A 12,313-nucleotide genomic window follows, 5' to 3' on the forward strand; every position below is an offset into this window, starting at 1 on the left:
TAATAGGGATTACTAGAATACCTTTATGAACGTGTATGTACCATTAACAAGTCGAGACATCTTTTGCACCACAAGTTGTCCAATTCAATCCAGCGTAAAAATACATTTCATTGGTGCATTATGCCATACATTCAAAAATGCTTTACACAGCAAAAATAGTTACTAGTTGTCAATAAGCACACCATCCACCATGTCACAGACTACTGTATATTGGCCTCGTCTAAAATGTTGGAGTTCTTCGATAGAATTTATTTGACAGTTCAGAACAAATTAAGGCAATTTAAAACACTGGGGCAATAAAGTTGTATTTATTCAAACAGTTATATACACACATACAGTAGTTAAATTCATACAAATCAAGTGTCAAATTTGCTTAAAAGAAACAAAAAATGTTTTCCATCAGCCACCAGAGGTCAGCCAAGCCACAGAGGGGGCTGCTATTGCACTCTGGGTAATATAGGCATAGCAAAGATGAGAAACCAGATACTAATGTTCTCAGCAGCCCAGTCACAGGAACTACTCAGTGTTTTTTTATATATTTCTTTTTACACATTTTGACAGTCCAATAACAAGGGAGAAAGAAAAGTGTCCTTCTGCAGTATGCTTTCCAATCAAATATAGTCTGGAAGAAAACAGATGGCACAGAGATCTACTCCCTTTAAATGATATTGCCTGAAGATCCTGCAGACCAACAGCCAACTCTTTTCACATTTAAATAAATCTAAATTTTAGGAAGAGTTTTATGGATTAAACAAAGAATCAATATTTGTCATGCTCGTATACTACAGAACTAAATGAGACTTCAGCTACTTGAGCCTTAGCCTACTCTGATTGTAACAAAGACAAAGAGTACTTGGACATACTATTCTAAATATAATGGCATGCCTTACAAATGCTTTCACAGCAGAAACAAACACTGTTACACAAGTAGCTGTCATTAAGCTCAGCATCCAGCATGCTACCGTGACTCTCACTACTGTACATAGTGGCCTTGTCTTTTCTAGTTTTAGAAAAGGGAGTAGTGGAATGAGCATCTGATTTCCCTTCTATCCAGTACAGTAGTAGTTTCAGTCAGTCTATATGGCTCTTATCTATTATTACACTGTACAGCCCAGCATTGGAAGGCACATAATTTACAACTAACATGCATACAGTAGGATACACACAGTAGTGTTTTCAGACTGACAAACCAGACAGGGGAATAGGAATTTTGTTTGAAGGTATGAACATCTTATATAGTGGGCTGTAGTGGTCATTTAGCTAAAACAAGGGGAGAAGTGGTTTCATGCTTTAGGTGAGTGGTACATTTCATTGGCATCGTCAGTGGATGTTATGGAAGTATTCACACAAGGCACTTTGTGCCAGACACACAGGAAGGAGGATGTGCATCAAATATAAATATGTGTACAACCAAGTTCTGTGGGGAGAGGTGTCTGTCGGTCTGTGTATGAATGTCGAGAGGGAGCTTGAGAAGGAGGCTAGGAGGGAGGAGAGTCGGCAGATTGTGGGGAGGTGTGTGCGCGTGTGTGTTTGTATAAATAGTGGAGGGAGAGGAAGTGACAAGGGAGAAAAGGAATCAGTGGTTGTGGTCCTCGACTCCTCCCTCCATGGTAGCGGTCAGCTGGTTGAGGTCAGTCACAGCACACCAGCAGACGGACGGGGAGACCAGACAGGGGGTGGTTGGCGCGCTCGGCCACGGCCCGCCTGGCTGACTCCTCGCTGGGGAAGGTGATCAGGGCCTCGCCGCTACGCTGGCCACTGAAGTTGTACAACAGGAGGACGGCGTCCGGCTGGAGCTGGAGGCAACAAACCACAGGAGATGGAGAGATGAAGAGAGTTGTGGAGAAAGAGAAAGAGACAGGGGATAGAAGCCACACCGCTCAGTCATTAGCACCATCAACACCAGGGGGCCACAATCTGGCAAAGGAGAGAGGAGATCCTGCACTGATCAACCCAGTAGAGTTGGATGAGTCAGACGAGAAACCACAGGTCAATGCAATTCCTTCTAATGCATGCTTCCCTTTAGAAGAGCTACAGTCCAAAAGCAATCCCCTGAGCAGTCTGTGGGAGTAGGTTAGCACACTCAGGTCAAGGGCTAGATGGATGAGGAGTTGAAGGGAGACAGCAAGGAGGAGGAGAGGAAGGGAGAGAGCGAGGAGGAGAAGAGGAGAAACAGAAAGAGTCACTCTGGAGCACACTGTTGATTTGACGTTAGGCATGTGGACCGGAAGGCAGGCAGGCAGGCAGGCAGGCGGGGGCCATGTGAGGTACAGGGTAGGCTGGTAACTTACCCAAGTCTCCCTACAGACAGAGCCACTCTTTGGGCTGGATCAGACTCCTGGTCTGTCCCTGACTCATCTGAACCATGCTGCTGTAGTCTTCAGGAGAGTACTACAGTGTAATGAGGTTCACAGTCAGACAGGGGGACTTGGTAGAGCATTATATACACACACACACACAGCACATAAATACAATCACACTTAAAATGTAGATACACCACAAGTCCCCAACAACCCACCTAAAAACTGTCTTTGGAACATACAGTGGGGCAAAAAAGTATTTAGTCAGCCACCAATTGTGCAAGTTCTCCCACTTAAAAAGATGAGGCCTGTAATTTATCATCATAGCTACACTTCAACTATGACAGACAAAATGAGAAAAAGGAAGAAAAAAAATCCAGAAAATCACATTGTAGGATTTATGAATTTATTTGCAAATTATGGTGGAAAGTAAGTATTTGGTCAATAACAAAAGTTTCTCAATACTTTGTTATATACCCTTTGTTGGCAATGACAGAGGTCAAACATTTTCTGTAAGTCTTCACAAGGTTTTCACACACTGTTGCTGGTATTTTGGCCCATTCCTCCATGGGGCTGTTGCTGGGCAACACAGACGTTCAACTCCCTCCAAAGATGTTCTATGGGGTTGAGATCTGGAGACTGGCTACGCCACTCCAGGACCTTGAAATGCTTCTTACGAAGCCACTCCTTTGTTGCCCGGGTGGTGTGTTTGGGATCATTGTCATGCTGAAAGACCCAGCCACGTTTCATCTTCAATGCCCTTGCTGATGGAAGGAGGTTTTCCCTCAAAATCTCACGATACATGGCCCCATTCATTCTTTCCTTTACACGGATCAGTCGTCCTGGTCCCTTTGCAGAAAAACAGCCCCAAAGCATGATGTTTCCACCCCCATGCTTCACAGTAGGTATGGTGCTCTTTGGATGCAACTCAGCATTCTTTGTCCTCCAAACACAAAAGTTATATTTTGGTTTCATCTGACCATATGACATTCTCCCAATCTTCTTCTGGATCATCCAAATGCTCTCTAGCAAACTTCAGACGGGCCTGGACATGTACTGGCTTAAGCAGGGGGACACGTCTGGCACTGCAGGATTTGAGTCCCTGGCAGGGTAGTGAGTTACTGATGGTGGGCTTTGTTACTTTGGTCCCAGCTCTCTGCAGGTCATTCACTAGGTCCCCCCATGTGGTTCTGGGATTTTTGCTCACTGTTCTTGTGATCATTTTGACCCCACGGGGTGAGATCTTGCGCGGAGCCCCGGGTTGAGGGAGATTATCAGTGGTCTAGTATGTCCTAATAATTGCTCCCACAGGTGATTTCTTCAAACCAAGCTGCTTACCTATTGCAGATTCAGTCTTCCCAGCCGGGTGCAGGTCTACAAATTTGTTTCTGGTGTCCTTTGACAGCTCTTTGGTCTTGGCCATAATAGAGTTTGGAGTGTGACAGGTTGTGGACAGGTGTCTTTTATACTGATAGCAAGTTCAAACAGGTGCCATTAATACAGGTAATGAGTGGAGGACAGAGGAGCCTCATAAAGAAGAAGTTACAGGTCTGTGAGAACCAGAAATCTTGCTTGTTTGTAGGTGATACTTATTTTCCACCATAATTTGCAAATAAATTCATTAAAAATCCTACAATGTGATTTTTTTTCTAATTTTGTCTGTCATAGTTGAAGTGTACCTATGATGAAAATTACAGTCCTCTCTCACCTTTTCAAGTGGGAGAACTTGCACAATTGGTGGCTGACTAAATACTTTTTTTTTTTTTTTTTTAAACTCAGTTTCACAATTCCTGACATTTAATCCTCGTAAAAATTTCCAGTCTTAGGTCAGTTAGGATCACCGCTTTATTTGAAGAATGTGAAATGTCAGAATAACAGGAGAGAATAATTTAATTCAGCTTTTATTTCTTTCATCACATTCCCAGTGGGTCAGAATTTTACATGCACTCAATTGGTATTTGGTAGCATTGTCTTTAAATTGTTTAACTTGGGCCAAACATTTCGGGTAGCCTTCCACAAGCTTCCCACAATACATTGGGTGGATTTTGGCCCATCCCTCCTGACAAAGCTGGTGTAACAGTCAGGTTTGTAGGCCTCCTTGCTCACACACACAGTTCTGCCCACAAATGTTCTTGAGGTCAGGGCTTTGTGAAGGCCACTCCAATACCTTGATTTTGTTGTCCTTAAGCCATTTTGCCACAACTTTGAAAGTATGCTTGGGGTCATTGTCCATTTGGAAGACCCATTTGCAACCAAGCTTTAACTTCCTGACTTATGTCTTGAGATGTTGCTTCAATATATCCACATAATTTTACTTCATGATGCCATCTATTTTGTGAAGTGCACCAGTCCCTCCTGCAGCAAAGCACCCCCACAACATGACACTGCCACCCCTGTGCTTCACGGTTGGGATGGTGTTCTTTGGCTTGCAAGCTTCCCCCTTTTTCCTCCAAACATAACGATGGTTATTATGGCCAAACAGTTCTATTTTTGTTTCATCAGACCAGAGGACATTTCTCCAAAAAACACAATCTTTGTCCCCATGTGCAGTTGCAAACCGTAGTCTGGCTTTTTTTATGGTGGTTTTAGAACAGTGGATTCCTCCTTGCTGATTGGTCTTTCAGGTCATGTCAATATAGAACTTGTTTTACTGTGGCTGTAGATACTTTTGTACCTGTTTCCTCCAGCATCTTCACAAGGTCCTTTGCTGTTGTTCTATGATTGATTTGCACTTTTCGCACCAAAGTACGTTCATCTCTAGGAAACAGAACGCGTCTCCTTCCTAAGCGGTATGACGGCTGCGTGGTCCCATGGTGTTTATACTTTCGTACTATTGTTTGTACAGATGAATGTGGTACCTTCAGGCGTTTGGAAATTGTTCCTACAGATGACCCAGAATTGTGGTCTACAAAAAAAATTCTGAGGTCTTGGCTGATTTCTTTTGATTTTCCCATTATGTCAAGCAAAGAGGCACTGCGTTTGAAAGTAGGCCTTGAAATACATCCACAGGTACAACTCTAGTTGACGTCATTTAGCCTATCAGAAGCTTCTAAAGCCATGACATTTTATGGAATTTTCCAAGCTGTTTAAAGGCACAGTCAACTTAGTGTATGTAAACTTCTGACCCATTGGAATTGAGATACAGTGAATTAGTCTAAACTATGGTTGGAAAAATGACTTGTGTCATGCAAAGTAGATGTCCTAAACAACTTCCCAAAACTATAGTTTGTTAACAAGAAATGTGTGGAGTGGTTGAAAACAAGATTTAATGACTCCAACCTAAGTGTATGTAAACTTCTGACTTCAACTGTACATGCATTCACTACAAGTGTAATGTAAGACACCAATCCACCACTCAGAACAGTTCCTCACCCAAACGGAGTGCTCAGTCAGACAGCACAACAAGTTTCTAATTGATCCAGTTAGCAGAAACCAGGGGACAACAGTGGTTTAGCCAAGAGTCAGGACTGAACTCAGCAACACTCTCTCTTTAGCATAAACACACAGTATGTAGGACTGTAAAGCCCTACAGTAACTGGTCAGGTGTTCTCACATGCTGGGAGCTTAGAGTTAGCCCCGAGGAAAACACACACACACACGACATTAAAAACTTTTCTAAACAAACCTCTAAGAGCACAGAGACCCAAACCTTTAACAAAAACACCTCAGTCCCATCCCTGTATCCTCAGGCTAGAACACCTAATAATACACCTGCCCAACCAACCCAGTCAGTCCCATCCCTGTATCCTCAGGCTAGAACACCTAATAATACACCTGCCCAACCAACCCAGTCAGTCCCATTCCTGTATCCTCAGGCTAGAACACCTAATAATACACCTGCCCAACCAACCCAGTCAGTCCCATCCCTGTATCCTCAGGCTAGAACACCTAATAATACACCTGCCCAACCAACCCAGTCAGTCCCATCCCTGTATCCTCAGGCTAGAACACCTAATAATACACCTGCCCAACCAACCCAGTCAGTCCCATCCCTGTATCCTCAGGCTAGAACACCTAATAATACACCTGCCCAACCAACCCAGTCAGTCCCATCCCTGTATCCTCAGGCTAGAACACCTAATAATACACCTGCCCAACCAACCCAGTCAGTCACAGTACTGTGAGAGTTCAGTTCATACCTCCTCTGTAGACTCACTCCGCCTACTCAGTCAGCCAATGAGGGAGAAGCAAGAAAAGGGGAGAGCACAAGTGCACACGTCCCTTATTGAATATGCTGCAGTGCTGAACCATGGTTTGTGTTGCAGTAAAGCATTCTGGTTGCTAATATATGAGCACACTGACTGTTCAATTCTGAATGATGGGTTTGCCTACAGGCTTGTAGTTAAAGCTGGTTTTGTCATGAGGTGGGGGAATTATACAAATATGCTATTAATGAATAAGGGTTTGGACAGTTTGTCCAGGTATTTCTTAATTTGTGTGTATTGTTTTATATTACTGCACTGTTGGAGCTAGAAACATAAGATTTCACTGCACCCGTGATAACATCTGCAAATTGTGTACGCGACCAATAACATTTGATGTAACACAAGCCATACAATGTACCGACAGTAGAGTCCTACACGGGTCAGTTCTGGAGCAGCACCCGCCCAAAACCAATTCAGAGCCCCATCTATCAGATTTTTCTCCTCAACCTGATCCACCTGCATATAATTGCCTACAGCTGACAAAACCTTTACATTCAATATTGTTTAGATAATCAAATAATTGAATTGAAACTTTAAAAAAACAATTCCAAGAATGGAATATAGGCTGGAATAATACATTTATAGGCTATAGCCTACTCAAACCTTAACCAGCGCACCGGTTTAAACTGTATATGGCCTGCGTATGGTCCAAATGAACCAAAGCCTGAATTAACTGATATTAAACTGAATTGGCCCACCTTAAACAAATACCTGCTTGCAAGTTTGGCTGGCTGCATAGCCACTCCATCTACCGGGTTGTTGTCCTGGGCCACAATGACTCACGCAGCACCTGTTTCCTCTATGGTGTATTTCAGAACCTTTTTCTTTCTCCGGTTAGGCCTACGTTAGCCTTTTTCACGTGAGCTAGGCTGGCCAGGGAAAGTACACTTAGCAACGTATTCACGTGGGGGGATAAAACACAAGTTTCAGCACCACACAATGGACAGTTCCCTGATCCACTGCGTGCATGGCTGGTAGCCTACATGTCTGCCTCACCGCTCACAGAATGGAATTCGCAACAATAAGCTCTAGGGTCTGTAAAAAAATATATTATCTTGATTTAAATTGCTTCCGACCAGCAAAATAATTGTTCTGAACCGCGAGCCGACCCGTGGGTTGAAATAACTTTTTCATTGCACCCGCTAGCTGATTTTTTTGCAGGTCAACTGCAGGGAGCTGACCAGATGCAGGACTCTAACCGACAGCTCCTAAACCAGACAGAAGATGTATTTTTACAGGTAACATACCACAAGGCAATGTTTATATGAGCCCCTTTCAAACAGCCCCTTATTTCCAACTCATTTGCAGGTATACTAATTTTATACATGTCAGTGAGTATCTGGCAGGGATGTTGTTAAACAATGGGGGCTGTTTATATTTCAAATTAGGGAGGTGTTAAAACAATGGAAGTGTTCATGAATTTACCTGAATAAAAGCAGAGAACCAATCACACAGACCCAATACCTGTATTTTGGTTACAGCATCTGTGAACATGCAGGAATCATGACTTGGTCTTACGTGGCTTTTAATTTGCCATGTTTTTTTTACCCCCACAAAAAAGCTGGCATGATAAAATTCTGGGATCTTTGTATATGAAAGGGACAATACGCAAAGAAATCAACCAAGACACATTAAACTGCAATGGAGCTTGAGACGGGGGCTGGGGAGACTGGAACTAAGGAGACTGGGGTAGAGGGAGGGGGGACTATGGAGGGAGAAGGAGAGGTTAGTAGTGGGGGTCACATTGGAGGTTCTGACCTGGTATCCCTGGAAGAAGCTGAGGATGTCTTTGACCCCGGCGTTGTAGGGCAGACCCTGCATCCTAACTAGAGCGCCGTGCTGGGGCATCATGGGAGAGGCAACGTGGCCTTGGGCATGGGGCTGCTGGGCCGCTAACGCTACTGACCCTGGAGGAGACGCAAAGTAGCTCATCGTGGAGGGAGAGACTGGGGGACTAGAGAGCGAGAGAGAAACACATCTATTTTCTTTGGAAGCAAGTGTACAATATTCAGAAGATGTTCCAGTGTCAAAATCAATACCAAACATGGCACTTTGAACTGCATACATTCATGAAACACACATGACAAAAGAGGATGTACAGTTCATTTGACAAAACCCTGAGAGGGAAATGGTTGTGTGGTTTGTACACTAACCTGGGGTAGCGCGCAGTGTCGTTCACACTAACCTGGGGTAGCGCGCAGTGTCGTTCACACTAACCTGGGGTAGCGCGCAGTGTCGTTCACACTAACCTGGGGTAGCGCGCAGTGTCGTTCACACTAACCTGGGGTAGCGCGCAGTGTCGTTCACACTAACCTGGGGTAGAGCGCAGTGTCGTTCACACTAACCTGGGGTAGAGCGCAGTGTCGTTCACACTAACCTGGGGTAGCGCGCAGTGTCGTTCACACTAACCTGGGGTAGCGCGCAGTGTCGTTCACACTAACCTGGGGTAGAGCGCAGTGTCGTTCACACTAACCTGGGGTAGAGCGCAGTGTCGTTCACACTAACCTGGGGTAGAGCGCAGTGTCGTTCACACTAACCTGGGGTAACCTGGGGTAGCGCGCAGTGTCGTTCACACTAACCTGGGGTAGCGCGCAGTGTCGTTCACACTAACCTGGGGTAGCGCGCAGTGTCGTTCACACTAACCTGGGGTAGCGCGCAGTGTCGTTCACACTAACCTGGGGTAGCGCGCAGTGTCGTTCACACTAACCTGGGGTAGAGCGCAGTGTCGTTCACACTAACCTGGGGTAGCGCGCAGTGTCGTTCACACTAACCTGGGGTAGCGCGCAGTGTCGTTCACACTAACCTGGGGTAGCGCGCAGTGTCGTTCACACTAACCTGGGGTAGCGCGCAGTGTCGTTCACTAACCTGGGGTAGCGCGCAGTGTCGTTCACACTAACCTGGGGTAGCGCGCAGTGTCGTTCACACTAACCTGGGGTAGCGCGCAGTGTCGTTCACACTAACCTGGGGTAGCGCGCAGTGTCGTTCACACTAACCTGGGGTAGCGCGCAGTGGCGTTCACACTAACCTGGGGTAGCGCGCAGTGGCGTTCACACTAACCTGGGGTAGCGCGCAGTGGCGTTCACACTAACCTGGGGTAGCGCGCAGTGGCGTTCACACTAACCTGGGGTAGCGCGCAGTGGCGTTCACACTAACCTGGGGTAGCGCGCAGTGGCGTTCACACTAACCTGGGGTAGTACGCAGTGTAGTTCATGTTCATGTTCATGTAGAGCTGTGCAGGGTGGTGCTGTGGGTAGTAGGCCAGGGTGGGGGTGGGGTGGGGGCTGTGTGGGGGCTGGGGTGTTCTGGGGGTGGCCAGTAGGGGGGGCTGGTACAGAGCAGCCTCAGAGAGCATGGCAGGAGAAGGGAATGCAGCATAGGCTGGAGGAGCCAGACCTGGGGAGAGGACAGAGAGCGAAGTTCAGAATCTCAGATACAACCACACAGGAACATTGGATCCTTATCATAACCTCAATATTACTACACCATCATGCCTAAGCCTGCACATCAAACTGAACCATCAAAGCTCCCAGAGGCATACAACATCAATCCAATTTATGTATAAAGCCCTTTTTACGTTCACTCAAGTGACCGTGTTGGGCTGAAGGCACCGAGTGACCTTGTGGGGATGAGCGTTCCCAGGTACACTCTGCTACCAACCTGGCAACCAGAGTGAGTGACTGCCATAACTCCAGGTCAAGCTAGTGAGATTACAGTTGTCAAACATGAGGTTGAATAAATGGAAACAAAGTTGACAGCAAACAGCCATTTGAGCAACTGCTCTCAAAGTGTGTCCATCAGAATTCACAACAGCCAATAGCCACACCAAGAGTGTGCACTGCCTTCTAGTGATATGATAAGCTGGAATCTAATCTCTATAGCAACAGGGCACTAATAGAACAAAGTACACTGGGATAGATAGACACACCCACTTTAACCATGTGTATGCAAACAAACCCTTCAGTGTTTTAATGGGTGTGTTACCACTAATATGGAGTGCATAATTACTACAGCTAACCCTGCCTGTGTAATACACTGCTCAAAAAAATAAAGGGTACACTAAAATAACACATCCTAGATCTGAATTAATGAAATATTTTTATTGAATACTTTTTTCTTTACATAGTTGAATGTGCTGACAACAAAATTACACAAATTATCAATGGAAATCAAACACATGGAGGTCTGGATTTGGAGTCACACTCAAAATTAAAGTGGAAAACCACACTACAGGCTGAGCCAACTTTGATGTAATGTCCTTAAAACAAGTCAAAATGAGGCTCAGTAGTGTGTGTGGCCTACACGTGCCTGTATGACCTCCCTACAACGCCTGGGCATGCTCCTGATGAGGTGGCGGATGGTCTCCTGAGGGATCTCCTCCCAGACCTGGACTAAAGCATATGTGAGACCATATGCTGGTGCGGTTGGCCCTGGGTTCCTCCTAATGCAAGACCATGCTTGACCTCATGTGGCTGGAGTGTGTCAGCAGTTCCTGCAAGAGGAAGGCATTGATGCTATGGACTGGCCCGCCTGTTCCCCTGACCTGAATCCAATTGAGCACATCTGGGACATCATGTCTCGCTCCATCCACCAACGCCACGTTGCACCACAGACTGTCCAGGAGTTGGCGGATGGAACGAGACATGATGTTCCCAGATGTGCTCAATTGGATTCAGGTCTGGGGAACAGGCGGGCCAGTCCATAGCATCAATGCCTTCCTCTTGCAGGAACTGCTGACACACTCCAGCCACATGAGGTCAAGCATGGTCTTGCATTAGGAGGAACCCAGGGCCAACCGCACCAGCATATGGTCTCACAAGGGGTCTGAGGATCTCATCTCGGTACCTAATGGCAGTCAGGCTACCTCTGGCGAGCACATGGAGGGCTGTGTGGCCCCCCAAAGAAATGCCACCCCACACCATGACAGACCCACCGCCAAACCGGTCCTGCTGGAGGATGTTGCAGGCAGCAGAACGTTCTCCACGGCGTCTCCAGACTGTCACATGTGCTCAGTGTGAACCTGCTTTCATCTGTGAAGAGCACGGGGCGCCAGTGTCGAATTTGCCAATCTCGGTGTTCTCTGGCAAATGCCAAACGTCCTGCACGGCGTTGAGCTGTAAGCACAGCCCCCACCTGTGGACGTCGGGCCCTCATACCACCCTCATGGAGTCTGTTTCTGACCGTTTGAGCAGACACGTGCACATTTGTGGCCTGCTGGAGGTCATTTTGCAGGGCTCTGGCAGTGCTCCTCCTTGCACAAAAGTGGAGGTAGCGGTCCTGCAGCTGGGATGTTGCCCTCCTACGGCCTCCTACACATCTCCTGATGTACTGGCCTGTCTCCTGGTAGCGCCTCCATGCTCTGGACACTACGCTGACAGACACAGCAAACCTTCTTGCCACAGCTCGTATTGATGTTCCATCCTGGATGAGCTGCACTACCTGAGCCACTTGTGTGGGTTGTAGACTCCGTCTCATGCTACCACTAGAGTGAAAGCACCGCCAGCATTCAAAAGTGACCAAAACATCAGCCAGGAAGCATAGGAACTGAGAAGTGGTCTGTGGTCACCACCTGCAGAACCACTCCTTTATTGGGGGTGTCTTGCTAATTGCCTATAATGTCCACCTGTTGTCTATTCCATTTGCACAACAGCATGTGAAATATATTGTCAATCAGTGTTGCTTCCTAAGTGGACCGTTTGATTTCACAGAAGTGTGATTGACTTGGAGTTACATTGTTTTGTTTAAGTGTTCCCTTTATTTTTTTGAGCAGTGTATGTTCCCTGAACAAACCATTAAAAAAAGGCATAACAT

At 46.2% G+C, this 12,313-nt stretch overlaps 1 protein-coding gene across 2 annotated transcripts; it reads right to left on the reverse strand.

Annotated features, from left to right (window-relative positions):
• Window positions 1-292: 292 nt before the first annotated feature.
• On the reverse strand, window positions 293-9,892 carry LOC135557012 (epithelial splicing regulatory protein 2-like). Of its 2 annotated transcripts, XM_064990344.1 has the most exons (4): window positions 9,691-9,892; window positions 8,264-8,459; window positions 2,292-2,391; window positions 1,658-1,796 (listed from the first exon to the last, which is right to left on the reverse strand). In XM_064990344.1, the coding sequence occupies exons 1-3, from the start codon at window positions 9,855-9,857 to the stop codon at window positions 2,302-2,304; spliced, it is 453 nt and encodes a 150-aa protein (XP_064846416.1). In that variant the 5' UTR covers window positions 9,858-9,892; the 3' UTR covers window positions 1,658-1,796; window positions 2,292-2,301. The 2 variants fall into 2 exon arrangements, with proteins under 2 accessions (XP_064846415.1, XP_064846416.1); XM_064990343.1 differs by lacking the exon at window positions 2,292-2,391 and having other exon boundaries at window positions 293-1,796.
• Between the last annotated feature and the right edge of the window lie 2,421 nt (window positions 9,893-12,313).

Source organism: Oncorhynchus masou, chromosome 2 (assembly GCF_036934945.1).
Source record: "Oncorhynchus masou masou isolate Uvic2021 chromosome 2, UVic_Omas_1.1, whole genome shotgun sequence".
In the NCBI taxonomy this organism is placed as follows: Eukaryota; Metazoa; Chordata; class Actinopteri; order Salmoniformes; family Salmonidae; genus Oncorhynchus; species Oncorhynchus masou.

Coding starts and splice junctions, on each gene's coding strand:
- LOC135557012 (XM_064990343.1), bottom strand. CDS start 9,857: ATGCTCTCTGAGGCTGCTCTGTACCAGCCCCCCCTACTGGCCACCCCC. Junction 8,460..9,690: donor TACACTGCGTACTACCCCAG/GTTAGTGTGAAC, acceptor CTCGCTCTCTAG/TCCCCCAGTCTCTCCCTCCA. Junction 1,797..8,263: donor GCTTCTTCCAGGGATACCAG/GTCAGAACCTCC, acceptor TGTTGCCTCCAG/CTCCAGCCGGACGCCGTCCT.